Source organism: Taurulus bubalis, assembly GCF_910589615.1.
Source record: "Taurulus bubalis genome assembly, chromosome: 19".
Classification (NCBI taxonomy): domain Eukaryota; kingdom Metazoa; phylum Chordata; class Actinopteri; order Perciformes; family Cottidae; genus Taurulus; species Taurulus bubalis.
Window position 1 is genome coordinate 3,220,409 of NC_136607.1, and position 27,634 is coordinate 3,248,042.

Genomic DNA, 27,634 nt, shown 5'->3' on the forward strand with positions numbered 1-27,634 from the left:
TTTACATTTGAAGGTTTCAGATGAGAGCGTTTGTTCTTATCAGTGTGGATGCGAGCGGATTAAAGCCAGATTCAAGCAGCAGCTCCAAGAGACTTTTAGCTTGTAGGGCAATAAAACAACCTGAGAAACGTTCATTCATTCAAGCTGTCACAACAAGCAGAGGGATTTTTTGGAGGGATATTGATATGATCAACAGTCAAATTGCACTTTACTAAAAGAAAACAAAAGAAATGTATTTTTTTTCTTTTTCTATCTGGCTGTGAATACAGAGAATGGTCTACACATTTGATTTAGACTATAAAAGAGATGACAACATGCAGAATGATGGACAGGGAGAAGGAAAAACATAAATATATGAAGTGAAAGTTTAAGATGTGAACAACAAATATAAAGGTGACAAACGATGACAGACACAGGGATGGTGGAGAAATCCATCCTAGTTTTGTTTTTATATTTAAGGTAACTTTACCTTTTGTTATGTATTTGTGTGCAACAAATAAAATGAATAACATAGTAGCAGCACGTTTTGTAATTTTTTTTGGGCTCCGTTTTTCCTGTTGCAGGGGATGATGGGAACTGACCTCAGGTCACGCTTGGGTTGTTAGCACTGAAACCAAAACTCCCTCAACCACTGAAATCATCCGTTACCTGCTTTATTGCCGCTTCTTTTCACCAGAAGCAGCGGCGTAAAAGCCAAACTTTTTCTGTGGCAACTCTGATGGGCAACATTTCCTCAGGAACTGCCTTTACATTGCTCCTTTTTCTTAAATGCGAATGGGAACAGTAACTAAAATCTCTCTTATTCAATGTTGCCTATTGTTGAGCGAGTTGCCATCTCTGATTGAGGAGTTTCATTTGAAAGTGACGGATGATGTCAGTGTGAAGGTGGTTTTGGTAAAACAGGCTCCCGATTGGCCTCTAGGAGGCACTGACTGGCTGCAGAGGCGGGCAGGGGGAAGAGCTGCCTTCCTGTCGGGTCAACAGGACACTGCAGACACCCAGACCTTCTCCTATTCCTCCTGTTGTCATCGCCCCCTTCAAAGGCGTTGTCCCCTCGTGGACGATGGCGGTAACGTCTTCGTTGTAGAGCCGTTTGATGCAATCGTAGAAGTCGTCCACCTCCATCTCCTCCACCTGAACACACAGACCTGTATTGACTCTGTACAGGGCTTTCATTAGCAGTCCCTCTCCCAATTCCATGACTAATTAGTTCATTGTTTGAGAAAAACGACTAAGATGACCAGCAAACATTTACATTTAAGGAGCAAGAAACGGTGACAAGAAGTCTTTTCTTACTGACAAAAAACAAAAGGATCAAACAGGTAGGGCTGGGCTCCGTAATCTGGAGTATGATGGATACCATTTTTTTATCCAACCTTAAAGAAAACAGCCAAGTTTAGACTTTTAAAGCGGTTTCCCCCAAATGTTATCATAATTAATGTAATGATCAATCTTTTTTTTTTTTTAACCTTTTAGAAAGCAAGCCCTGTTTTCTTAAAATTGGAAGGTGGTCATACCCATACTAAAACTGGGTTATCTCCTCAACCACAAGGGCTATTTTAATAATTGAAAGTGATATAATACAGAAGCCCTTGTGAGATCACTTACATGTGTAAACAAACAAAAAATAATTAACATACAATATTTCCTTTAGATCATAACGTTCCACAAAATGCATCATATCTCCCCTGTACAAAGTATTTGTATTTCAGTCTAAAACCCCTCCTTTTAAATCTGCGAGCCTGTGGGAGCCGTCTAAAGCCATCCAAATGAGTTTTACAGCCCTTTTAGCCACTCAAAATGAGTCAAGTGGCCTGTAGCATCAGATCTGCTGCCACTAGAAATGCCCGCACTTTTTTGCTGAACCTTGAACGCCTCCAAAAACACATCAACAGGCGGAAGCAGGCGCTCATTTTGATACCAAACAGGGCTGTGTGGGATATCGTTTAATCTAAAAGTAAAGTAATATTTAATTTTTCTTCGCTGGAAAAAAAACATTTTGCTAGATAATTCAGTTTATTTTATATAGCCCGAAATCACAAATACAAATTTGCCTAGGAGGGCTTTACAATCTGTACACATAACATCCCTGTCCCGGGACCTCACATCAGAATATAGCTGGGCGGTTTTGGCGGATTCTGTAGGTCGTAAGCTTTATAGAAAGGTGCACTAATTCGTGCAGCATCAAGTTAACACTACGAAATGTAATATTTTCCATAACATGGGGAGCTCTCAGGATCCTTTTCGAGACATCCTGTATATGATGTATACATACTTATGGTTGAATTATGTTTCCAACATAAAAAATGTACTTATATGCTGTTGTAAGCCAAGGATTTGCTGGTTAATTAGAGACAATAAAATAAAACAATAGGTATGGGATTGATTCATAGTAGAACACATGATACCTCATAAAGGAGCACTCCTCTGGGGGAGAGGAGTGCAGGAGGGGGGGCAAGAGGCTTGAAAAGAGAGAGTTACCTTGCGCTTGGCGGATGCCTTGCAGCGCAGTGTGACCTTAAGATGGCGGAGGTGTTTGGGTGGAGGGACTAGAACTGGGATGCTGCTGTTGTTTTTGGTAGAGGAGGAGGAAGAGGAGAAGACGGAGCTCCAGGGTTGCTGGCTCCCCTCCTCCCCACCAGCAGCGGTCTTCAGCTGGGTAGGGGTGGAGGTGACGAGGGCGTGGTCCCTGGAAGACCCAGTGGTGAAGGCGATGATCCCTGATGGGGGAAAAAAAAGTTGCAGAAATTCTTTTTGATATTATATATTGTTTTATTATTAGTTTCAATGAAACAAATGACCCAGCAGAACCAGAGGCGTCCTCTTTTTTAATTATTTATACACATTCAAAACCTGGTGCCTACATTAACCACCATGCAACTAGTTGCGGCTAATGCAAGGACACTTCACACGGCTTCCTCTGGAGACACTGAAGGGTTCATCACACATGCAGACGGGACACCCGTCAAAAGACAAACGGAGCGCAGTTCCCCTTTAGAACGTACCCAGTGGGCAGCAGGGCAGAGTGGGGTCCTGGGCCGAAGGCTGCAGGGTGGTCTGGCTCTGGAGGGGTTGGTAGATGTAGACAGTGTTTGGAGGAAAGGAAGCCCTCAGTGTGGAAAGACAACGTGCCACCAGCTCTCGACTTTGAATCAACTCGGAGCTGTTGATCTAAGAGGGAAGGAGGAGAGAAGGAGTAAGAAAGACGTATCCTCCTCCAGCTCATTACAGCAACAGTGCGACTTTCGGAGCTTCCCAGGCTCTACAAACGAGGCTGAGCGTTGCTAGCATGATGTCCAACTGCTAAAATGTTCCTGTAAATTCTCTTCGAGCAACATCACTTCGCTGAATGAATCACAATCACTCATATGACTTACTGTTGATCACATAGTTGCATAATTTGGCCGGTCAAAGTAAACGACAAAAGCTGGATACATTTAAATTGCAATACAAATATGTAGCAAACTCAGTTCATCCTTCGATTTTTATTTATATGATTTACCAATATTTTGCCTGTGATTCCCAATTTCCCTAAAATGTATCTCTGCAGCATGAATGTGTAAAGGTATTTAAGAAGAAGAGCAAGAAGTCCTACCACCTAAAACAACAGAACTCCACAAGTCTTTGTGTTGAATATGTGTCAGGTCAATAAACAGGTTTATAGGTTTTACTGATAACATCTGCATGCTGAACTGTTTTTTGTTTCCTCCAGCTAAGTTTCCAACATCTGCTCTACAGCAGCGCCACCCTGAGGGTAAACATGCTCACTGTATTGTACAAAAGACAGGGACAAATGAGCTTCAGGACAAAACATGGAAGCACAACCTACTGCCTTTTTACTATATTAAAATATATATTAAAAAGCTGTGAGGGCAAACAGCGAGAGGGGAGGATTTTAACCAGGAAACGGTAGACAAAGTATCTCTGGATGTTTATCTGTTTTTAGGAACTACCGTAATTTCCGGCATATAAACCGCTACTTTTTTTCACAGGCTTTGAGACTGCGGCTTTTACAACGATGCGGCTAATTGATGGATTTTCATAGGCCAACTACCAAAGTGCAGTGTTTTAGTGTTTTAGGTTTTAGAACAAGGCCTTCAATGACGTGTGTCCACATCAGATGCAGACTGGGGAAGAAAAAAAAGTGTCCCGGGAGTTCCTGTCTGGCCCATGCATGTATTGAACACGGCGCTGCCCACTACACAGCGCGCTGCCCACTACATGGCACGTTCATACAGACTGTCATGTGTGGACAGCAGACGCTCACATTTCTTTGCACTATTACAGGCATGGAGGTCACACGCTGTGGACCGACCTGCAGAGCTGTTTTAACCTTATAAGCACCAAGACACATATGGTTTACCATTTTGTATTTCCCCATATTAGCAACTGTAAAGTCACAAAATGCGCCGCGCGCCCCCGTGAACAGCGCACCCTCCGCCTCTCCAGCCCCATCTGCATCTCCAGCAGAACCTCCAAAAGAACCTCCAGCCAGCACCACCCGTGGCTGGAATCATCGGGCTATGTTAATCCCTTTGACAAGAAGGAAGGAAGGCTGTTCCATGACGCAGCGCTCGCCTCACGATGTTGTGCACCCATGTTGTCCAAATAACCACCAAACAACCAGTCACATTTAGTAATAACGAAACAAGCCAACAACATTAAAACACTGCAGCGCTGCACACACACACACACACACACACACACACACACACACACACACACACACACACACACACACACACACACCTCCAGCTGTCTGACCAGCAGCATCAAAAGTGCTGTGCATGATTAAATACGACTGCAGATTTTTTTTTTTTTAAGTAACACAGCAAGCATTTAACTCACCACATGCCCGTAATCCTCTGTGTGAAAGGCGTCATTAGTAAAATCCACCAGCAAGTCATCAGTAAATCCACCAGCAAGGTAGGTTCTAGGTAGCAGCTAGAAGTTTCTAGTAGCTTTGTGCCCCTTTGACCAATCACAGCGCATGTTAATGGTCACGCTGGCCCGCTGACCAATCATACATCTAGCCACCTCGCCGGCCCTGCACGTCAAAGAATCAGCCCAGTTTGTCAAACTAAAGATCTGATTTGTTGAAGACTATGGCGTAGTGTAACGTCCGCAGGAACGACTCGCAGACATTGGTTGCGTTGACTTGCAGGTTTATTGCACGAGTGTTCACAGAGTTGGCAACAGGCTCTTCGCTAACAGTAGCTCCGGCGTAAACAGCTAACAAGCTCAACTAGCAGCCCCACTCTAGCATAACATCAAGACACAACGTCAATTCCTCTGACGAGCGGCGAGAAATCCTTTACAAAAACTGGCCGTGAAGAGTAACTTTTTCTCAAGTCTGCCAGTGGATCCTAACAGCGTGAAGCAGTGTCAAAGAATCCACCATCACCAACGGGTTCCGAAAGGCTGGACTGCTGCGTGATGAGGAGGACAGCGCAAGCGGATTTGCCTCGGGAGGAAAGTGACATTGAGAGCGCAAACGAAAGAGAGACTGAGTGCAACGAAGCAATTCTGAGGCTGTTTAATTCCGACACTGAAGAAGAGGACTTCAATGGCTTTAGTGCACAGGAGGACGATGGCGATAGTGATTACTTTTTCTGGTAAGTTCCTATATTTTCGCCGAGAAAATGTGTGACGAAGTAATTACAAACCTTCAGGCTGTTCAATTCCGATACTGCAGAAGACAACTTTAGTACTGTTCTGAAAAAAAGCATTTGCCGTATGTATGTACTAGTTGTGGATGTTGCCAGCATTTATTTAAAAGTTTTAAGAAATCGTTCCTGTAACATCTTGCTGTGTTCATATCTCACACCTGTGGCTCATAGACAAGTGCGGCTTATTTATGTACAATTTCTTTTTTCTTTTAAAAATGAGCAGGTGCGGCATATATATATATATATATATATATATATACATACATACATACATACATACATACATACATACATGTATATACTAGTGATGTGTCCTTTCGTGTTGAGGCTTCGATGCGCGTGTCGAGTAATCCAGGTAGATTTGGGTGAAGTGCGTATCGAGGCTTGTGTCGATGACGTATGTGGTGACGTTCGAAGCCTCGCGAGCCGGCCGTACCACGTGACTGATTCAGAAAGTGGTTCGTATTTGGCGCGCGATTCGAAATATAAGGTGCGGCGAAACGCAATGGCTTCCCCAATCGCATTTTGTGAACGGGACTTTACTACGCATTTGTTTGCAAAGTCTTCTATTCGAGCTTCTTTTTTTGTGATGGAACCAGCAAGAAAGAGGAGATTTTCCCCCGTCTGGGAACACTTTGAGCTGATCTCTCCTAATAAGGTATGCACATACTAATAATAACTATCATAATAAACTGTAAATAAATGTGACAACACAGCTTATCCCTTGTTCTAATGCATTTATTCTAATTTCTGGTATTTCGAAAGGTGAAGTGTCTGTTGTGTTCAAAGGAACTTGCATACAGCAATAACACCTCATCTATGCTGAGGCATTATAGAGCCCTGCATGAGAACAAGGAGACCAACCTAGCTGAACCAAGCTCAGGTAAGGCATAAAATTAGAATGACATGATATATTTGTGTTATGTGGAGCTTTGGCGCAGGGGAATGAGTGTTAGACCTGTGACTAGTGATGTGTCCTTTCGTGTCGAGGCTTCGATGCGCGTGTCGAGTAATCCAGGTAGATTTTGGTGAAGCGCGTATCGAGGCTTGTGTCGATGACGTATGCGGTGACGTTCGAAGCCTCGCGAGCCGGTCGTACCACGTGACTGATTCAGAAAATGGTTCGTGGGTTTGCCGTGCGATTTGAAATATAAGGGGCAGCGAAACTCAATGGATTACCCCCTTCCTCTCTGTACCCAGCTTCATCTGTATCTGTGAAAGGGTATTTTATAAGGCAGGCGAAATAGTCTCAAAAAGCCCAGCACTGTGAAAAATTTCTTATTTTTATTTAAAAAAATATTGGACACATCAACATGGACTAACGGAGCCGAGGCTCGAAACACCGATCCTCTGACTGAAAGTCGGATATTGTAGCCACTGACCCACAGTCACATCACAACCCTCTCCCAATTTGTTTCGAGTTTTGATTTTGACCCCGCCATTATATCATAAAGATAGACACAATATTAATAAGTTAATAATTAATGTATTGGCGTCACAAACATAATTTATTCGATTTAAAGCTTCACACACCAAAGCCATGTTGTCGTTATGATCACTGCCTGTTTTACATGTATTGTCCACTTGGTGGCGCAGTAGAGCAGATGAAGCCCCATGAAGCTTCGGCACATGAGCGAACCAATTGGATGGAAAGCTTCAATGCTTCAGGAAGCTTCATCTCGCCATCACTACCTGTGACTACAAGGTAGCTGGTTCAATCCCCATAGTTCGCATTTGCATAATATATGTATTTTTTTTTCATCAGGAAAGAACAATGATGTGGATGAGGCCTTGGTCGATATGGTGATTGAGGATTCCCAGCCCTTCAGTATTGTGGAGGACAAAGGGTTCAGACAGCTTGTTAAAGCTTTCAATTCTACGTATGTTCTCCCCACTAGGCAGGTGTGTATGTGAGCACATGAAGCATTCTCCCTATTTCCCCATATTTGCCATTCTAAGAGTGTTATCTTCTTTCCTTTAGGCTTTGAAAGCTATGGTGGAGGACAGATATAAGGAAGCCAAGGAGAAAGCCAAAGTCAGTGTGTCGAATGCATCAGCAGTTAGTTTGACATCAGATATGTGGACCTCCATCAACACTGATGCATATCTAGCATTGACATGCCATTTCATAGATGCAAACACCTCTTTGCATTCAGTTGTTCTTGGGGTGCTGCATTTTCCTGAGGCACATACTGCTGCAAATTTGGCTGCTGTAAAAGCAGAACTGCTGTCACAGTGGGGTGTAACAAACAAAGTGACTTGCCTTGTGACCGATGGGGCAGCAAATATGGGTGCTTGTGCCAAGGAGCTTCGTTTGCTTCGTTTACTTTAAATTTGCTCATAAAAAAGGCTCTTGCCCAAAACACAGTGTTGTCTGACATTCGGGCAAACTCCAGAAAGATAGTGGGCTATTTCAAGAGCAGCACCACTGCAAAGGTGAATTCCTTTAATTCACTGCAATATTTTAAATGACGCTGTTTTGTTTAAATTGCTGCAGACACTTGACCAAATCACTTTTTGTTGGCAAAATTTATAGGAGAGGCTGACACAGATGCAGGAGCAACTGGGCCTGCCAGCACTGAAGCTGATCCAAGAGGTGGATACACGCTGGAATAGCACGTACCATATGCTCCAGCGTGTTTACGACCTCAGGGAACCTGTGGGAGCAGCTTTGGCAGGTCTACGCACAGACGTTGCGCCACTGTCGTCACAACATTATGTCATTATTGCAGAATGTCTGAAAGTGCTGTCCCCATTTCATGATGCCACCGTTGAGCTGTCAGAGGAGAAGAGAGTGTCTGGATCAAAAGTCATTCCTCTTCTATCAATGCTGCACCACACGGTGGAGGAAGAAATGGGACGTGTCCAAAGTGCAGAGAGCATTGCAATGGCTGAGAGTCTGAGGAGACAGTTAAGGGAGAAGCTGTACACTATGCAATCGAAGACCGCCATATCACTGGCGACACTGTTGGATCCCAGGTTTAAGAAGATAGGCTTCTTTAGCCCCAACAAAGCAGCAGATGCCGAGAGAAGGCTCACTTCTGAATGTGCTGGGATCCGAAACAGTGTGTCTTCCTCCTCCTCCTCCTCCTCCTCAGAACCACACACATCTGAAGCTTCTCAGCCTGTGACTCAAGGTAATGGATACTGGATACATTCTAATTGTGTTATTGTATGTAGTCTCTTACAGCCTGTTTGTCTTTCTTAGGGAGCAAACTGTGGCGTCGTTTGGACACCACAGTCCTGCAGACGAGGACCCCGAACGTCACTGCGGACGCAACAGTAGAGGTCCAAACGTACCTGGGAGAACCAAACATTGGAAGATTGGAGAACCCCCAGGAACTTTCTCTGGTTTTTCACAAGAGCTTCCGGCTGCTTATTTGTTTTGGTCACATGATCTAACTCTGACGGACTCAATCAGAAGGTCTGATTGCTCAGTCTGGTACCTGTGCCTTCCTCAGCAGGTCAATGGTAAGAACCAGCCAGTCAGGGCAGCAAGTCTCCAGCTCCAGGGTGATGAGGGCCAAGGCCAGCATGGATCCTCTGAGCTACAGGAGCACACAAGGGACCAACTTGATCAGTGCTTGAAAGACAGAATGTGCAGAGGAGGCGGGGATTATCCATGGTGTTAAATCAAAAGAGTGTGAACCTGGATGAGTGTGTGGTCGGCCAGACAGTGGTAGAGTCTCCGTGTGAGCAGGGTGAGGTGCTGAGAGCGGTTCAGTCCCAACATGGAGTCCACAAACCCGGAACGGCACGACAACACCATCGCATGGAACTATGGGAGAGGAGGATGAGTTAAAACCTTTGTTGGCTGGTAAAGAATTTAAAGTTATGCAAATCAAGTGCATTTTAAAAAGGAATAACAGTTTAGTTCCATTAGTTATACAATTCCAAATTAAAACAAGATTATTTTTACACAATACAGTACCTTATGTCAGTACTTATGATACTGGCTCCAAGTACGGGTGGGCAAGATATTGAATACACTATGTATTTTTCTACGTGGGGTTCAGTAAACGACCATATGGCAAACATCAAGTACAAGTTGGACAAACGCATGAGACTCGCTTTGGCGTTCCCCTTCTTTTCAATTAATTTTGCATAGCCCCAAATCACAAATTACTCTGAGGGCTTCACAACCTGTACAGGATACAACGTTCCTCTGTCCCAGGACCCTCACATCGAAACATTCAATAAGTCCAGTTTCACTTTGAAATAATGGCAGACCACATCACAGACACTCAGACAATACCACATGTGATGTGGAATTTCAAAATAAAAACCTTCTAAAATACATTCAGACTAGCCTGATCACTCTGGTATGATCAAATGCATCAGGGGGGCAAATCAAACAGTTATGTTAGTTTAGAAAAAATATGAAAATATAGTGTATTGCAGCATAACCTTAAAATATTGAGATTATATTTATAAACCACCTCACCCAGCGATGGCATTAAGGGTTAAAATGTAGTAACATCTACAGGTTGTAAGAACAAGCCGGAGTCGAATAAATTCATTGAAACATTATTATATGGAAAAACTGATTAAAATAAAAGGAGCCCCACTAACTGACTGAAAGCAAATCATTGTTTTCGTCAAAGGAGTCTTGTCTCTAAAGAGAGCATTGACGGCTTCAGTTCCCCGTCTGAAAGTACTGTCTGAAGGCGAGGTGAAGCGGTGGAAATATCTGTTGGATATCTGTTAGAAGAAAAACTGATTTACTCTTAATCAACTACTGTTTCACAGTTATATTATTAATCATATACTGTGTAAAGGCTTGTGGCTTCGCATTTTACCTACTCTCCTGTTAAAACATACATATGCTTTAACATGGACCTTCTGATAGTCCTAAGCCTGTGGATGCCTACATGTCTCTGTTTGAAGAATGTGGTGTTCCTTGTTATCATATGACCATGCCGATGCAAGCAAATCTGAAGACGTCATGAGATCTTCTGTGATGGTGTCATTAATGTATTTAAGAGGTTACTCTCTGCTCATTCATTGAGCAGAGAGTTACACGCAATTGACATATGTTGTGTTTCTGACTCTGGTCCTTCTTCGAAGAATAAATGTCCTGATTAATGATTTTACCTCAAGGTGTTGAGTACATTTTTCTATCAATATCTAAAATACGTCCACAGAAGCACATCGCTTTGCTCCTGTGCTACTTCTCCCGTCTCCATCTAAACTGGAGGTAAAACACAGACTACGGAGACGCACCTCATACAACCTTCAAAAACAATCGGAATGATCCCTTTAAAGTTCAGATCGTGTCAGACACAGTGAGGGTGAGACGGACGTACGATGTGCAGGAAGTCCAGCGCCGTGGCGGTGTGCAGATCCCAGTTCAGTTTGTCCAGGATGATCCTCTCCATCCTCAGGATTTCTGACGGGGAACAGCCACAGCTGCTGGAGGCAGCCATCTCTTTCAGAGAGGGCACACGCTGAGAGCGCACACACACAGTTACCTGAACTGTCCTGATGCGATGAACACATTGCATATTGAATTCTGACACACGTATAAGGATCTCAGTGTGTGACACTGTAGTGTGTCTCTCTCTCTCTCTCTCTCATATATATGTATATATATATATATGTGTATTTTGTGTGTGTGTGTATTTTCGTGTATCGTGTGTGTTCACCTCATCCTCCTCACAGGTCTTAGCAGCCAGGAAGAAGCAGGCAATGGCAATGCAGCGCAGGTACTTTGGACGGGCCTGAAGACAGACAAACAAACATCGGTCAGTGAATCACAACATGCTTATCGCTCACACACACACACACACACACTGCGCAAACCGGCTGGCTTCAGAACAGTACATCAAGATTTCTCCAGATTGTAACGTCAGCAGCACTGATACAATATCAAAACCACTGTTTGATAGTAACACCAACGGGCGGGGACACGCACACACACACAGTTGAGTTTGAGGAAGGTTTAGCTACAACCAACCACACGCTGTTCAGTTAAACTTCTATTCTTTTCTTGTATACAGGGCTCAGACTGGTAGAACAGCATTGTATTTATCAGTGGTGGAAAGTAACTCAATTACTCTACTTAATTAGAATTCTGATGCTACTTTCTACTCCGCTACTTTCTACTCCACTACATTGCAGAGTGAAATATTGGACTTGATCGTATGGTGTGCGTGGGTGAATCAAATATACGTATAAATTCGTCGTTGTGCCAGTGCTCTCCCAAGTTTTAAAAGTCACTTAACCCTTCGAGATCTTTGAGCGCGCGCACACGCTATACGATACTGCTGTTTTGAAAATATTCACTCAGTCACGATAATTCTGCACAGAAATATGGTTCCACGTCTCCAAGATTTAGTTAAACTTCAGCTTCCTCTGCCTGTTGTCCGTGAGATCATATGAGATTCACATAGCAAGATAGAGCATTCTACACACCCAGACGTGTCATATGATGCGTACACAGCTTCACCGGGAGAGAGAGAAAAAGAGAGCAGGCAGGCTGAGCGAAGCTATACTGGAGAACGACGCAGCTTCAACCATAAATATAGCCTGAAGGAGTCGATCCCTGAGATGTACAGGACAACGCCAAGCAAAGGGATCCATTGGAAGATGGGTAGGTGTATTTACTGAACTTTGCAATAGCATATTTACGTTAGTAATGGGACCTGTAGCCAGATAGAGCTGCTGCTAACACGAAGCTAGCGGGTAGCGAGCTAACGATCGCTAACAGGGTTATATATGTCTACAGGCTGACTATAAGACTGAACGGTGGGTGTTCAAATATTGTCACGATCCCCGTTAACTTTCGTTCAGTGAACGTAGTACGCTTAGTAGTGTTATAGCTCTGTTAATCGTTACTGCCGTATTGTTTACCTCACGTTAGCTCCTACCACGGAGCGAGCGAGCTAACGATCGCTAACGGAGTTATATATGGCTACAGGGTGGATAAAAAACTGAACGGTGGGTGTTCAAATATTGTCACGATCCCCGTTAACTTTCGTTCAGTGAACGTAGTACGCTTAGTAGTGTTATATCTCTGTTAATCGTTACTGCCGTATTGTTTACCTCACGTTAGCGCCTACCACGGAGCGAGCGAGCAAACTATCGCTAACGGAGTTATATATGGCTACAGGGTGGATAAAAAACTGAACGGTGGGTGTTCAAATATTGTCACGATCCCTGTTAGCGTTCGTTCAGCGAACGTAGTATGCTTAGTAGTGTGGGATCTCTGTTATGTGTTTGTGAGACTGAAATGACCATGTTGTTAGGTTAGCTGCGCGCTAACCGGAAGTAGCTGTGCAGTAGCTAAATGGGTACATGGTAGTTATGAGACTGAACGGGGCGTAATCAAATATTGCTACGATCCTGTTACTTTCTTTCAGTGAAGTTACACTAACTATTAGTAATGTATTTTACAGAGAGGGTTTGCAGCTGCCAGGGTCCAGAGGACAACATGCAGCATCGCTTTAGCAGCCTCCAGTCCGTCTCTGCCAAATCATCACTGCAGGCCACAACGCCAGCCACAGCTCATCACCTCACCATATAATAATAAATTTGATTTTAGACATTTATTTACATGTTTCTACCATTTTTGTATTCATATATTTCATTGCTTTTGTGAACCTGAGACCTTTGGTAAACTAATTTCAAGCACCAAAACAGTTCGACCTCCTGAGTAAAGCTATGTTTTCACAAGAGATGTGAAGATTTTCCAAAATCTAGATTACATTTTTCAGCTTTAGAGTAATATTTCTCTTTACACTTTTGCCTTATGACAATGGTGCCTCATTATATAGAGATCTGAGATTGTTCTGCAATTTTAGATGTAAAACACATGGGTATCTATCATATGCAAGTGACTTTAAAAAGTGAATTTAAGAAATTATGTAAAATCAAGAAAATGACCCCCGACTCCAAAGGGTTAACATCTGAAAATCCTCGAGAGTGCACTGGGTGTAACGCTCATCAGCGGTTGAGTCGCACTGGTGGTATTTCTTTACCTTGATGGGAACGAGGAAACGGTCCAGAATGCTGACAGCCAACACCAGGGTCTCTGGGTACAGCTGCAGTCTGCTGTGGAGCTCTGTCAGCCAGCGCACAGCCTCATCCCGCTGGGCGGGGGAGACGTCTGTATCCTGCAGCAAACGTGAACAAGCGTGACATTAGTGTTTGTACGGACCACCGACACATAAAACTAAATGTTTGTCAGGACAACAAAGTAAGTACATCCCGTCTCCGTCGGTCTGGAGAAGTGTTCATCAGGTCTACTTCACATCTAGCTGGTATATTGCTGGCGACCCAACAGCATGCAGCTTTGAAATGGGCACAAGTGGGACACGAGGCACATGCAATATTAATAATCCTTGAATAAACAAGCGATAAGGGCTCTGTGCTTCAGAGGGGGGGCGGGGCTTCAAGAGTCAAGCATTTTATGCCGAGAAGGGACGACACAGCAAGACCAATATTGACATACTTCGCTTTTTGTAAACACAGACGTTATAGCCACTGACAAATTCAACATTCAAAGCAATCCTTCATCATTGTATACCGGATTTGTCTCAGAAGTTAAATGATTGGTTCAGTAGGTGGAATATCTGTATTGGCAAAAGGATGGATTCCACTCATTCTCCTCCCGTTATCGTTTTACCTATTTCCCTAGTTTGGTAGTACACCGATACAGGCAAACGTTATCATGAGAGCGCCCGCATTTGTCAATTGCATTCACAGTAAAAAAAATGTAACGCTCTCTGTTGCTGGATGGCGCCAGAACCAAGGCATTTTGGGGCAGGTGAGTATGTCCAGTAAACTCACCGTCTCGTACTCAGACATTTTGGCTAATCTAGTGAACATACAGGCGCATAAAAAAAAAAAAAAAAAAAAATCAACATACTACTCGCACTAAATGCTTAATTTGATGCCAGACTAGGTGTGAACATCAAGTTAGTGTGCAATTACGCTGGACTTTGTTTAGTTGATCAGTGAATTGATCAACATTGGAAAACAACAAAAGCTAATACTTTGACCGAGAACAGAGGTTTCCTTTCTCAGCTGCCCTCTGGACGTGAAGCTGCTGCAGTGACTCAGCAGCAGCAGACCTGGTTTAACAGTTTTACCAGATAATTCCATATTTCTTGATTAGCGACACCTTGAGATAAGCAGGGAATATAGAAACAAAAGTGCAGGTGGCTACAGCAGTGTCACAGAACAGAATGGAAAAAAGAAAAGGAAAAAAAAAGCACACAATACATTTTTTTTTTTTTAAACTTGAGTTTAAAAAAAACACAAGTGAAGACAGTAAAAAAAAAAAGAAGCTAATTAAAGGCCAAACATCCATTATCAGCCGCTTATCCAGGGTCGGGTCGCGGTAGCAGCAGGTTCAGCAGGCCGACCCAGGCTTCCCTCTCACCCGCAACACTTTCCAGCTCATTCTGGGGGATCCCGAGGCGTTCCAAGGCCAGCCGGGAGATATAATCCCTCCAGCGTGTCCTCGGTCTTCCCCGGGGTCTCCTACCAGTCTTTTGGTCAATGTTCATAATGTATTGTGCAAGTCAATCCATGCATCTGTTAATGAATGGAGGCACAGAGGGAACTCCTCACCTGTGGGGAGGGCTTCTTTGGCACGTAGTCCTTCCACATCTTGGCTTCCCTAGAGGCGGCCTTTTCCAGAAGAAAAGACAGCCTCTGGCGTCCCCAGGGTACGAAGAACTTCATTCTCTCCCCTGGTTGAGCCTACCTCCCCACTGGATACAGCTACCTGCACGGTGACAAGACACATCGTCACACACTCCATACATCACGCTCACCCTTAAAACATAAAGGCAGTATCGTGAGGTCTGCGTCCCCTCGCCACAGTGGAATATTATACTAACAAGTCGTGCCTAGCTAGCCAGAGAGGAACCCTTTTTTTTTTCTTTTCTTATCATGCTGATTCTTTTATGACTTTGTTTTAGGTTTGAGTATTTGAGAATTACTCAGTGACTCACAAGAAACAAGCAAATGGAGCAAAAATAAGGGGTAAAAAAATAAATAAATAAAGTTTGGGGTATGTTGATGTTTTGTCTTTCCTTCAAAGATGACTATTTTAGAGACAAAAAGAGTATAACCCAGACACTAAATGTATTATTTACATTTGTAATAGGTTTGCCCCCAAATTATCACCAATAATTGTGTTTAGTCAAAGTCCCCACAGTGTTAAATGCCAGGAAAGAATACTGTTGCAACTATGCAGGTTTTTTTTGCACTTGACACAGAAACTTATTCATTTTTAAATCTGCACATGATGAGAGCAATAGATAGAATTCAGGGAAAAACAAATCTCCCTCAAAAAGCATGAACTTGTTTCATGCTAAGCTTCCAATTCATTTTACCAATGACTGGTGATTCCTTTTATTCTTATTCAACTGTTGCTAAGAGGGATTGTGTTCTCCTTCCGCCCTTTCAATTTTCAGTCTGGTCTAACCGTTGTACAAGCATTTTGGTCTTCATGTACAAAACTTTTTTTACAAACACTTTCATACAAAACAACATATTGGTGAAAAGGACTTTTTACAACCTCAAATACATGACAGTCCTCTCAGCCATCCTGTAGTGGCTAAAGCCTAGTTTATGGTTCTCCGTCGGGTCGACGGCGTACTTACGCCGTAGCTACGCCGTCGACGTGACGGAGAACTATAAACTAGGCTTTAGTGGTCGTACAGACCACCTCCGCAAACGTCTTCTCTGTCGCCTGCGCTTCAACATTTGCAATATAAGCATTTGCTCTTCAATATTGATGAGCTCCAACTTCAATGCAGCCGCTCCAACTTGGTCGCCATTGTTTACTGTGACCGGAATTCGGCTATAACCCCTGAAACCACACAGCCACACCCCCCTGGCGGGCATGGCGGTTAATTGCAGGCAACGCGTTCCCTCGACGCAGAACTTCGAATGCTCAACGACGGCGTCACGTCGACGGCGTAGGTACGCTGTCGACGTGACAGAGAACCATAAACTAGGCTTAAGAGTGGAACAAGGCTGCAAACAGAGCAAATAAGGGGTACATATATATATATATATATATATATATATATATATATATATATATATATTTTATTCAAATGACAGGTTTTGTTAATACTATATAAATACTGTATAAATATACTAAATACTAAATACTGTATACTAAATACTGTATACTAAATACTGTATAAACCTATTAGGTCATTACTATTAGGTCATTACTTTTTGCAAACACTGGATTTTAATATGATTTTTGCACAAGAGTGATGAAGTTTTGAGATTAGCCAGATGTTTAATTTGAAATCCCCCCCCCCCCCCAAAAAAACACATCCCTGTCAATGTATCACGTCCAGATACATATAGTGGGATGCAAAGTTACATGGTATTCTAAGATATTGGAACTTTGCCAAGAGAAAAAAGCATGAAATTCAGTTATTTTACCCCAGCTTCGCGATGGATGTTCAGGAGGTTAAAGGGACAAACGGAGCAGGCAGAGGTGACCGAGGACTCTCTGAGGAAAGACCGGTGTCACGTTTTGAATATGCAACCAGAGTAAAGTCACCGTTACCCACGAGCACACCCTTTGTGTCAGCATGAACGGTAAAGTTACATTAAAGCTTGGCTCCAGATTGCGTTGGCTGTAACGTCAATCAAATCGGTCACCGTCTAAAGAGTGACACATGTGAATTGGGCTACTTCCCATCTCTCACTCGGGAACTAACTAGTTACCTTGAATCTCCCTCCGGGAGTTCCCACTCCTTCGGAAAGCACCGGGCCTCCTGGAGCAGGTGCTTTACCGATCATATCCTTCCAGTATCAGACTGAATTAGACTACTCCCTGGCACGGAGCTTTTTTGACAGGCTAGCGTCTCTCTGGCGTCGCGAGCAACTCGCTAGCTGGCGTGACGTCGCGCACAAATTTAGTCGTGACTCGCAAATAAATGTTGAGAACGTTAACGTCGCCCTCGGACGGTGGCATTTGATAGGAGTTATGGCGCGTTTACGGCGACAACCGCGTTAACTATACAATAAGGGACATTTAAATGGCCGACTCGGACCCAGCAAGTAGACGGAGCCCAAAGCCTTACCTCCCCTGCGAAGCGGAGAACACCACAGTTGGATTTCATCCGGTCCACTCAGTTCGAGGATAAATATGGGGGTGAAATCGGGGACCCGTTCTTTAGTTTAGTCCTCCATCCTGGCGTCCATGGTGTTACGTGTTAGGGGAAAGGGGTTGTTGTAAAAAATATATATATAAAAATAAAAGAACGGAATAGACTGATGCGTCTACTTCCGAGGAGGGGACTCGGGGGAAGAGGACTCAGCCAGTCTCCGCCCTCAGGCGAACGGGAGGACAAACGACGTTACCCTTTGTGCAATATTTACATTATAATACAAAATACTAGTACTTTTTTAAACTTTTGAATGGTGCTCAATTGTGAGTTTATAGTGAGCCTACTGTACCTCAACATAACTTCGATGGCATAACTTTTAAACTCCCAAAATATTATATTATAATATTACACACACACACATGGCTGTGTATCAAGCTACACAGACATGCTAGCAGATCTGTGTGGCTGTATTTAGGCTCATTAATGTTGCGTAATAGTGAGATATATGTTTCTAAAATGTTATTAGCATAAGCACTTCTATGCTACGCTAGAAGTACTTAATGTATTTCAATGATCGTAACAGTGAATGAAGAGGAGCTGTTGTTCCAACTTCTGTCTCGACCACCAGGTGGTTCACTGTTACACTGTTATCTGTATACTTTAGCTTCTAACTTTATCTTTTTAAACCATTTTCACATATTGTAGACCCTTCCGGCTTTTACAAAAACTGAATAATATTTCTGGCTGACATTGTGGCAAATAAGGGCTGCGTCTAAAACATGGTTGTATGCTTCTGCAGTCCCAGATCTCTGCAATTACTTTTATTTGTTATAGCTCGTTGCCAGAGCTAAAAAAAATACATCAAAAGTTGGAATAAACTGCTTATATTTCAAGTACAACGTTTCACTTTTATTAGAAAATCTCACAAAAAGACCAATACCAACAATACAACATCAGGCTCTGTTGTTGTCCAAAAAGGAAGGTATTAAAAACACATCAATGAGCCTCACTTTTGCGTGACATGTTCCTTCAATACCTTCAATACCATCCACACACACACACACACACACACACACACACACACACACACACACACACACACACACACACACACACACACACACACACACACACACACACACACACACACACACACACACACACACACACCTGTTGAAGACAATTATTAAAATCAGTCGAACAAATGGACTACGTAATGCTTAAGATTGCGTCAGGACTGTGCCGCCATGAGCCAATCACAGCATTTCAATTTTGGGCGGACTATTTGAACGCACCAAACTGCTGCTTGCTGATTGGTCCAAGGGGGGTCCGCTCTTGTAATAGAAAGGTTGCATTTAGATTCCAGTGGCGTTTATCGGTGAATTAAAGATTGTCGATCGATCTCAAGTGCAAACCTCTGGTCGGAAATGTAAGAAATTAAGTCAGAACGACACCAAAACATAAAATTGATGCGTTATGTATTCTGGTAAATCCTAAAAGGAACTGGTATCTATTATTTAACTAAAGCCTTTTGATTGGTATGTGCCGTGTGACGTCAGTAGGTGGGCGTGAGCGTTGTGGACGTCAACAAAAGAGTACAAGAGAAAGGAGAGAGAAGACGAGAAGGACCGTGCGGTACAGCGGATGACAACAGATATGTGGCTTTAACCGGCAATAGCAGGTAGGGTACAATTTAAAAAAAAAAAAAACACCCTTTGTTGAAATTATACTCAACACACAGATAACGCAAACTAACGTTATATGTGCCTTTTTCTATCCAACGTTAACTCGAAGAGAGGAGAGAAGGAAGCGAGCGAATGACATGCAACAACGGGACCTCCACTTAGCTAGCGAGTTATATTATCAACGAACAAAAGCACGTCTGGGTTTCATCTGCAAATATATATATATATATATATATATATATATATATATATATATATATATATATATATATATATATATCGCAATTTTGACAACTCGTACAGAACGTTTAAAAAGGCGTCGTTGTCCATTTGCAATATCTGTTAATATATGGTGTCATTTAACGCTCCAGCAAGGGTTTACTTTTCCTTTACGCGCTAGCGGCGTAAATATCAAATTAGCTATTTTACATTCAATACATTCGCGGAGGATTTCCTTCCTGCAGACGAATATGATTTTTTTTCCCCTCCTGGTCTGTTGTTGTTGTCCCGTCCCCCGTCCACAGCAGAGTTTTTGAACGCTATTAACACTATAATCGACTACTAACCAACACAAGCACATATTGAGCACATCTAGAAAAGTATTTCAATTTCTGTAGTTTGATACAGGCGTACGGTACCAGCAATGGACCACAGAGCCCCTCCCCCGCTCCTTTCAGAGGATTTAAAAACGCTAGCTAGCTGCGTGCAACGTTAGCCTCCTCGGTGATCACCAACTACAACGACGAAAAAGGGTCTCTGGCCGACATCTAATGGGGGGCGTGTGTGTGTTTTTAGGGTTTGTGTCGGTCAGAACCTTGGAAAAGCGGTCAGAGGACCGAGAAGGCGTCTACCAGAGGAAATGGTGACACTGAAGCTCAGCTGAGGGAAGTGGGCTGGGCTTACACCCCCCCTCCCGTCAGTGCTGAGAGCACGTATCAACAATACTCAGCATAGTAAAAATTCAACAAGAGATAGATCACTGAATAATGTATTCATTACCAAACATGGTTACATAAACAAATTTCCGCCCAGTGATGATTAAAGTATATATCTATCTAATTAAATTATAGCAGCTGCCCAGAATACATTTGTATTGGTTAAACAGGCCTTTTCTTCTGATTCACTTAAAAGATTGATACTTTTTTTTTTGTGGATTGTATTTTGAACTGTTCAGAAAACTTGAATATGCGAGTCATATTTTGGAGCTGACCCTGGGCGCTTTTCCTGTTTTGCAGTGAAGATACTGTGGTTAAAAAACAAACAAGGGATCGCTTCCTCCTGGGCCAGCCCCAAACATGGACGCCTACAAGCTGATGAAGGAGCTGCGGGTGAATTATGAGCAAGAGGCTTATTATCGCCCCAAAGAGACGGGGCTGAGGCTCATCGAATCCACAACAGAGGTGAGAATATTTTGGGGTTGGGGGTGTGGATTCCACAGTAGTTGGTAAGTCTTCTTCTGGACACTAAACCTATTGGAAGTTCAGATAATTCTCTTCAAGACCTTTCTGCCAAAATGTAAGTAAGCACCACAGTGTGTGACAGACGAAGCAGGTTAATCAACAATGCGTCTTTTTGTTTTTCAGGATGACAGTCGGATCTCGGCCAAGGGCAGAAATGCCAAAGTGGAGGACCTGTGGAGTTTGACCAGCTTCTTTGGCTACAGCACGCAGACCTTTGTCCTGGCCGTTAACCTGCTGGACAGATTCTTGGCCATGATCAGGGTACGAGAAGCTCTCTCCCCCCGCCCTCCTTCTCCCTTAGGACTCTTTAGCTTTTAACAGCACCTGGGGACACAACTGCAACAATGCAGTGTCCTTTTTTTAACAGAGTTAACACGTTACAAAGATTCATTTGTATATGTGTACTAAAATCTTTTCAGAAATGAAGTACAGGATTTGTTTAAAACAAAGCAGTTTCTCATTAGTAAATAGTCTTTATTATGTTAAAATCAACTACCTTCTACCTGTTTAATCAGTTCGTTGCTGATACGGAACAATAAATCAAATGCAGCTAGTTCAATTATTTTGTTGCTGATCTTAATAAGTAAATGGTTAAGGTAACCAGGTCCGGCTCACTGATAGAAATCTGTTACTCAAACTGTCTCCTACTCACGTGCCCGTCCACCTCAGGTCCAGCCGAAGCACCTGTCCTGCGTCAGCGTCAGCTGCCTCCACATGGCGGCCAAAGTGACGGAGGAGGAGTGCGACCTGGTGCCCGCCGACGAGCTCATCCGCATCGGACAGTGCCGCTTCACTGCCTCCGACCTCTGCCGAATGGAGAAGATAGTCGGCGAGAAGCTCGGTGTCAAGTCCAAAGCCGTCACCGCCTTAACCTTTCTGCACTTGTACCACCAGATTGCACTTTCCCACTGCACAGACAGGTGAGACCGCCACTTTCTCTGAATGTCAGCCTAAAATGCCAGAGTTCCGATCAAATTTTCCCATTATTTGATTGGCCAAGCTTCTCCAACCCACTGCTTTTTTGTTACGACGATTCCAGCTGATGTAGGGCAGCGGTCAAACTATCATCGTCTGACTCAAAAAAGATTTGCTGTCTGCTAGCGCTGGCACCGACACCTCACACTTGCATAATCCTGACTCAGTGTATTGTTTTCAATACGCTGCAATGTGGTTCAAAACCCAACACAAGCTAAATCAAGTTTTTTTTAAATTTTTATGATGTTTTCAGTTTCATGAAAGTTAATTCTGTTGGTCTTAGAAACACCGCAAACACGAAAACACACCCTAAAACTGACTGTCTGAACAGGAAAGAGAGTCTGAGCCTGGAGAAGCTGGAAGCTCAACTCAAAGCCTGTCTTTGCCGGATCTCCTTCTCTAAAGCAAAGGTAGGAATTCAGAGTAGAGGGTCAGCGGTCACACAGGATTACAGTAGCTCAGCAGTCAAGCTAAGAAATTAGGTAGACTGCTAAAAAAAAAATCCGCTGTTAGTTTAACAACCGAAACGTCAACACTCCCTTTTCCTTTTCTTGTTTCTCCAGCCATCCGTCCTAGCCTTGTCTCTCCTGAGGCAGGAGATGGAGGCCGTCCAGTCGGAGGACATGCTGGAGATAGCCTATCACATCCAGAGACACCTAAAGGTAAACATGACTATTACACAACAGCTGCAGGGAGGGAAAGCAACACCTGTGGAAACCTAAAGTAATGGGGAAAACCCCCCTCCTCCAAAAAAATGTATAAATCTTTTCCACAACAGCAGCAGTGAATCAATCTTAGAGGAAACAAGACCCCTAATGCTACGCGGCTTATCGCCGTGGCTTTTCTCCGTAAAAACAGTTACTATTTCCTCTATACACCATTGAAATAACCACTACTTCTGCTTTATATTTGTTGTGGAAGTCCCACAAACGTCGGAACATCAAACGCTGTTCATAATATTATCTGTAGGCACATACAGCTCCGACTCCTCCAGGAACTGCGTCTGAATTACTGCCGCTTCAAGCGCTACTTCAGGCGGATCAGCAGCAGTTTGATTCAACAACAGCAGAACGGCAGTGATGACTGGCGGCGCTTCTCAACGCTGATTGGCCTTCGCGTCATGCGAATGATGCAAATTTTTCGCAACGAGTTATTCGCACGGCCCGGCGGAAATTCCTGTGTTTTACAACCATTCACGTCTTTGCTTGCATGCAATCTACTGGCGCAAATAATTCACAACACTTTTGGTGTGAACGCAGCATAAAAGGTTTTATTTCACAGGACTACTAATTTGTATAAAGTAAAATTCACTGCTGGGATCAGCTCCACATTTCCATAATGTCACTCCACTAACATGACAAACAACTTTATTTAACAGCAGAGCAGCCTGCATGCTCATTACTTAGATTCTAGTTTCTGGGTGAATAGAAGGGGAAGTGAACGAAGTGCAGAATTGTGTGTAATCATAATCTGAGCAGAAGTGGGAGTGTCTATTTATTCTTTGCTGTGCTCCACAACATATTTTTGTTTTCTAATCGACGGCTGTGGGATTTCTGCCAAATGTTTGACGGGGGTATTTTCAGACGTTTCCACGCTCCATTACCTGATTACCTGAAGGAAAATGTCACATCTTCAGTTTATATACCCGTACTGGGGCATATTTAAATAATTGTATCTAACATTATATTTTACAGTCCTCCCACTTACAAACATTTTAGTTCATGTGCACCAACGCATCAGGTTTTAGCTGGTCAGACGCCGTTTTAACCTCTTTTTTTATAGAAACATACCATTATGTAATTAGATTACTTTAACTGCACCGATGTCTGTACAGGGCAGAGGGCCAAGCACCCAAACTGAACTGCGTGGCTTGGTTTCAGATTACGGACGGCGAGCTGCTGCTGTGGAGTGAGCGTGTGGCTCCGTGTCTGTCGGACTACGCCTCCCCTGAATGCAGCAAACCCAATCACAGGAAGCTCCAGTGGGTCGTGTCGCGGCGTACTGCCCAGAACCTGCACAGCTACCGCACCATCCCCGAACTGCCCACCATCCCAGAGGGCTGCTGGGATGAGAGTGAGAGGTCAGAGACCCAAACACACCTGAGTGAATACCAACACTAATTGATTAAATTCCATTTACGCAGATGTCAGCCGGATATGTGACGTTAAATACCAAACACTCCTGAAAACAATAACAGAGGCATTCCAATTTAAAAAGGAACCCAACACACCTTGTGTCACGCACACACCAATACCCTGATAAACACACAGACAGACAGAGACCGGCCCATCCGACAGTCTCAGCTTGCTAAGGGCCTCTCATATCTCCTAGCACTGCATGATGGGGTGTGTGCATGTCTCTGGTGACGTCATGGAAATGTCCGTGTCAGTGGGACACAACCAGAGGGCCTCGCCTTTATGTAACATGGAACTTTTGGAATGCATGTAGAAAAACAAACTGGAGGAAGCGAAACAGGGACACTTCCCCCAGCGGACTCCTTCGTCAAACAAAAACCTGCTGACTGTCAAATGTTTTTCAATTCTTTTTATACCGTTAAATTCCACATCTGAACTTTGAGCACTTTAAACAGACAGACACTGAGTCAGACTTCAACTAGTCATCAGAACGTGAGATCAGTTGATGATGGATTGCATCGGCCTGTGTCACTGTTTCTTCACTCGAACAGTACATGGAATACGCCTCCTGTCCCGGTGTGACATTAATGTCATCAAGCTCAGGAACTATAAAGTCAGTATCATTTTCCCGACTAGTTGCATTTCTTTCAACCATCAGAAATTATGACCAACTTCAATCTTCAGATTTGTCTTGTTTACACTTTTTTAAAATTGTAATTTACTTTAACTTATGGTTTATTTGAAGAAACTTACAATGTCCTTTATTGAAAAAGATCATTCAAAACGATAAGATTAGCAAAATAGTCAATTTTCGGTTTGTCGACTAATCCATTTGTTGATATCGTCAGCAGTATTCAATATGCATATTAACATCATGAGTCAAGTCAAGCATCCATGAAGTTCGACGGTGGACTCGTTAGAGCAGTGGTTCTCAACTGGTATGGTTGCGGGACCCACCATCACCCCTGAAATTTATTTAATTAAAAGATGGTGCAGTTTGAACCTGAGATAGTAAAGAATATCACAGTATGCATTAGAAATATTCCCATTTTATAGTCTATTAAAAAAAACAAAGTCCATTTTAAGGACACAAGGATATATGACGTATGTCTCGTTACGTAATTTGGCTCGTTACGTATACGTAATTTGAGACGTGTGTGTGTGTTTGACCCGTTTATGTGACGCCCCTGTGTGTGTGTGTCTCTACAGCGAGGACTCGTGTGAGGACATGAGTTCAGGCGAGGAGTCTCTCAGCAGTTCTCTGGGCAGCGACTCCGAAGGGCCCTTCTTCCCTCTTCACCTCCGTCGCCAAGAACACTGCCAACACCTCCACGACTAACGCCTCCCTATCCCCTGCCCTCTAACTTCTTTGTCAGAAGTCTTTAATTTATTGTTCAATAAGCTCTGGTGCTGAAAGAATTTCACAAAATGGCAGCTGAGCAGTCCAATCTCTTCCTGATAGATATTTAGTTTGTAGATGTGTTGGTGCATGTTGAGACTTCACATTCCAGGATGCAAGATTTTAAGGACGCGCAGCTTTTGGTTGACGCCGTGCGGCTCCGAGCAGGCAGACTTTACGTTATCAAAAAGATAACTTGCCAAAACGTCGTATTTATTTCATAGAATAAATGCTTTTGATAAGAGTAAGAATAATCTCATTTGTGGACAGAAGCTGAGAACGGCTGTGGTCAGGGATCGAGATGTAAAAGTCCTGAACCCTCTACATTTTCTGGATAACAGAGTTGAAAAGTAAGAAACGGTTAGTGAGCACATCTGCTCTCACCTTCTGTAGTTGAGTTCCATTTGCAGTTTTATTTTTCTTTCATTTGTTAAATCTCATGTGAAGTGTTGAGTTTGTCTGGAAGGGGAGGGGATGCTAACGTGTCAAAGTGTTCAGAGCTGGCGTTCAGTCAGGCTGACGTGCCTTGCTCAAAGGGAGTGTAGGGGAAAAGACGGTTCACATGAGAACCTCAGACGCCCCCTAACCCCCCAGCTAAGGCTGTAGAGGAATGTGCGTTTGGATGTGTGCACGTATGACCCTGGTTTTAATTTAGAAGTAGATCGTGTTTAGGATGTAGCTTAAAAAACATTTGGTGTTTGGAAACTGAGAACGCCGTTTAGAACAGAGGAATGCTGACGGCTGTAAAAAAAAAAAACGTTAATACAAAAACATGTAAAACTGTAAATGATGTACAAAAAAAAAAATGTTGATAGTTCTTTGTAGATATGTTATTTATTCCCTTTTTGTCACCTGTACTGAAGAAAGTCTCAAATCCTTTTTTTTTAAATCTTATTTTTTTATCTGTTGACTGTCTTTATTCCATCATGGTTGGATACATTTCTCCCCACCCCCCCACACAAACTGAAAGAACTAAATGATGCAGACAAGAGAACATTATATTTATTCAGGAATCACAGGGCGGGTCGAATGACACTTCAGCAGCAGATTTTTTTTGTTAGGGGGAACTTTCTAAATTAAAATGATGCAATTAATATTTTCGCATAAGTCGCAACTTTTTTGAAACAAACTTAATTACTTCACACGCCTCATTTATTTAAGTAAAAATACAACCGGATGAGTTCTGTGAAAAGCAGAAAACCAATTTTCAGTAAAAATAACGTTTTACTTAACACACAATCAGCAAGTTATTTTAGTACTATTGTATGTCGTCTATTTTCACACCATAAGCAACGGGATGAATAATTCCTTCTATTTCCACCAAATAAGAGCTCTTCCTTTTGTTCGAACCATCCATCGTTGTTTAATGTCACATTCTAACTCCTCGATCACACTAACAAGAGTTGGTTTGCCCTCCTTCCTTCAGTTAAGAACCACCCGACCAAGGTAACTTCTCTATTCCATCAGCCAGTGACACAGAGGAATGTCACATGCACACGCACACATACACGCCCACACACACACCTACCAAATGCAGTCAAGTCTTCTCTGGCCAGACATCTTTCGGGATCACTCCGACATGCAGTCCGTTTATCTTCCGACCGATACGGACAGCTTGCATTCCATTCCACTAATCCTGAGGCAGCAGAAGAGGCCGATGAGCAGAGAAAACCGTTCCTCTTTAGTTGAGTCGGGTCAGTCTGGCCTCCTCTTTTTGGTTCACAGAACACGACGCGTACGCCAAACTCTCCGTATGAAGATCAAAATCCCATTCGAGACTTCTTCTTGAGCTGCGACGCCTGTGGCGGCCCCAGTCGACCCTGTGAGCTCTGGGAGAGACCTGACCGGAGGGAGGCGTTCTGCGACAGGTCCAGCCGTAGGCTCCTTTGAAAGGAGGACGAGGCCACGGGTGGAGCTGGGTGGTGCGCGGTGCTCTCCTCTTCTAGGAAATAACTGTCGGGCTGCAAGGTCTCATCCTAGAAACAGACCGGGGGAGGAGGAGTTACACATAACACCCTGTAGAGCTGCTTAGAAATGGGCAAAAAATAGCGAAGAAATTACACAGAAATACAAATGGCCAACTTCCGGCACGGTTTAGAGCATGGTGCCAAGAGTCTCCATTTGATACATGTTTATTCATAAGTTCATATATTTAGGGGATACGTAGTGCTGGGGCTGCTCTTTTGAAATTTGTAGAGGGCACTATTCAGGTGATTTTT

The 27,634-nt window shown here is 43.3% G+C and overlaps 3 protein-coding genes across 6 annotated transcripts in view; 1 reads left to right on the plus strand and 2 right to left on the minus strand.

Annotated features, from left to right (window-relative positions):
• Positions 1-27,054, minus strand: ccni (cyclin I). Of its 3 annotated transcripts, none has more exons than XM_079235382.1 (10): positions 26,940-27,054; positions 15,246-15,398; positions 13,649-13,783; positions 11,315-11,389; positions 10,976-11,116; positions 9,319-9,447; positions 9,116-9,217; positions 3,006-3,171; positions 2,482-2,720; positions 1-1,134 (listed from the first exon to the last, which is right to left on the minus strand). In XM_079235382.1, the coding sequence occupies exons 2-10, from the start codon at positions 15,357-15,359 to the stop codon at positions 919-921; spliced, it is 1,317 nt and encodes a 438-aa protein (XP_079091508.1). In that variant the 5' UTR covers positions 15,360-15,398; positions 26,940-27,054; the 3' UTR covers positions 1-918. The 3 variants fall into 3 exon arrangements, with proteins under 3 accessions (XP_079091508.1, XP_079091507.1, XP_079091509.1); XM_079235381.1 differs by lacking the exon at positions 26,940-27,054 and adding an exon at positions 17,735-17,938 and having other exon boundaries at positions 15,246-15,402; XM_079235383.1 differs by lacking the exon at positions 26,940-27,054 and adding an exon at positions 17,376-17,499 and having other exon boundaries at positions 15,246-15,402.
• Positions 19,379-26,278, plus strand: ccng2 (cyclin G2). 2 transcript variants are annotated; one of them, XM_079235385.1, is made up of 8 exons: positions 19,379-19,442; positions 20,682-20,846; positions 21,030-21,167; positions 21,576-21,826; positions 22,213-22,291; positions 22,445-22,543; positions 23,762-23,961; positions 25,226-26,278. In XM_079235385.1, exons 2-8 carry the CDS (start codon positions 20,742-20,744, stop codon positions 25,353-25,355), a joined length of 1,002 nt encoding a protein of 333 aa, XP_079091511.1. In that variant the 5' UTR covers positions 19,379-19,442; positions 20,682-20,741; the 3' UTR covers positions 25,356-26,278. The 2 variants fall into 2 exon arrangements, with proteins under 2 accessions (XP_079091511.1, XP_079091512.1); XM_079235386.1 differs by lacking the exon at positions 19,379-19,442 and having other exon boundaries at positions 20,555-20,846.
• The window catches only part of taf1c (TATA-box binding protein associated factor, RNA polymerase I subunit C), a gene marked incomplete at its 5' end in the record, with an annotated part of 17,902 nt that continues 16,667 nt past the window's right edge, over positions 26,400-27,634 (minus strand). The window contains one exon of the mRNA XM_079234881.1: positions 26,400-27,391. Coding sequence (XP_079091007.1) covers positions 27,176-27,391 — 216 coding nt within the window. The 3' untranslated portion in view covers positions 26,400-27,175. The remainder of the gene's footprint in view (positions 27,392-27,634) is intronic.

What these genes read in the sequence shown, in the direction of transcription:
- ccni (XM_079235382.1), bottom strand. Translation starts at nt 15,359, where the DNA reads ATGAAGTTCTTCGTACCCTGGGGACGCCAGAGGCTGTCTTTTCTTCTG. An exon ending in TCTGCCCTGCTGCCCACTGG is followed by an intron (nt 2,721 to 3,005) that starts GTACGTTCTAAA and finishes TTCCCCCATCAG; the next exon opens with GGATCATCGCCTTCACCACT. An exon ending in AGGCATCCGCCAAGCGCAAG is followed by an intron (nt 1,135 to 2,481) that starts GTAACTCTCTCT and finishes CTGTGTGTTCAG; the next exon opens with GTGGAGGAGATGGAGGTGGA.
- ccng2 (XM_079235385.1), top strand. Translation starts at nt 20,742, where the DNA reads ATGGACGCCTACAAGCTGATGAAGGAGCTGCGGGTGAATTATGAGCAA. An exon ending in TCTCCTTCTCTAAAGCAAAG is followed by an intron (nt 22,292 to 22,444) that starts GTAGGAATTCAG and finishes TTGTTTCTCCAG; the next exon opens with CCATCCGTCCTAGCCTTGTC. An exon ending in TGCTGGGATGAGAGTGAGAG is followed by an intron (nt 23,962 to 25,225) that starts GTCAGAGACCCA and finishes GTGTCTCTACAG; the next exon opens with CGAGGACTCGTGTGAGGACA.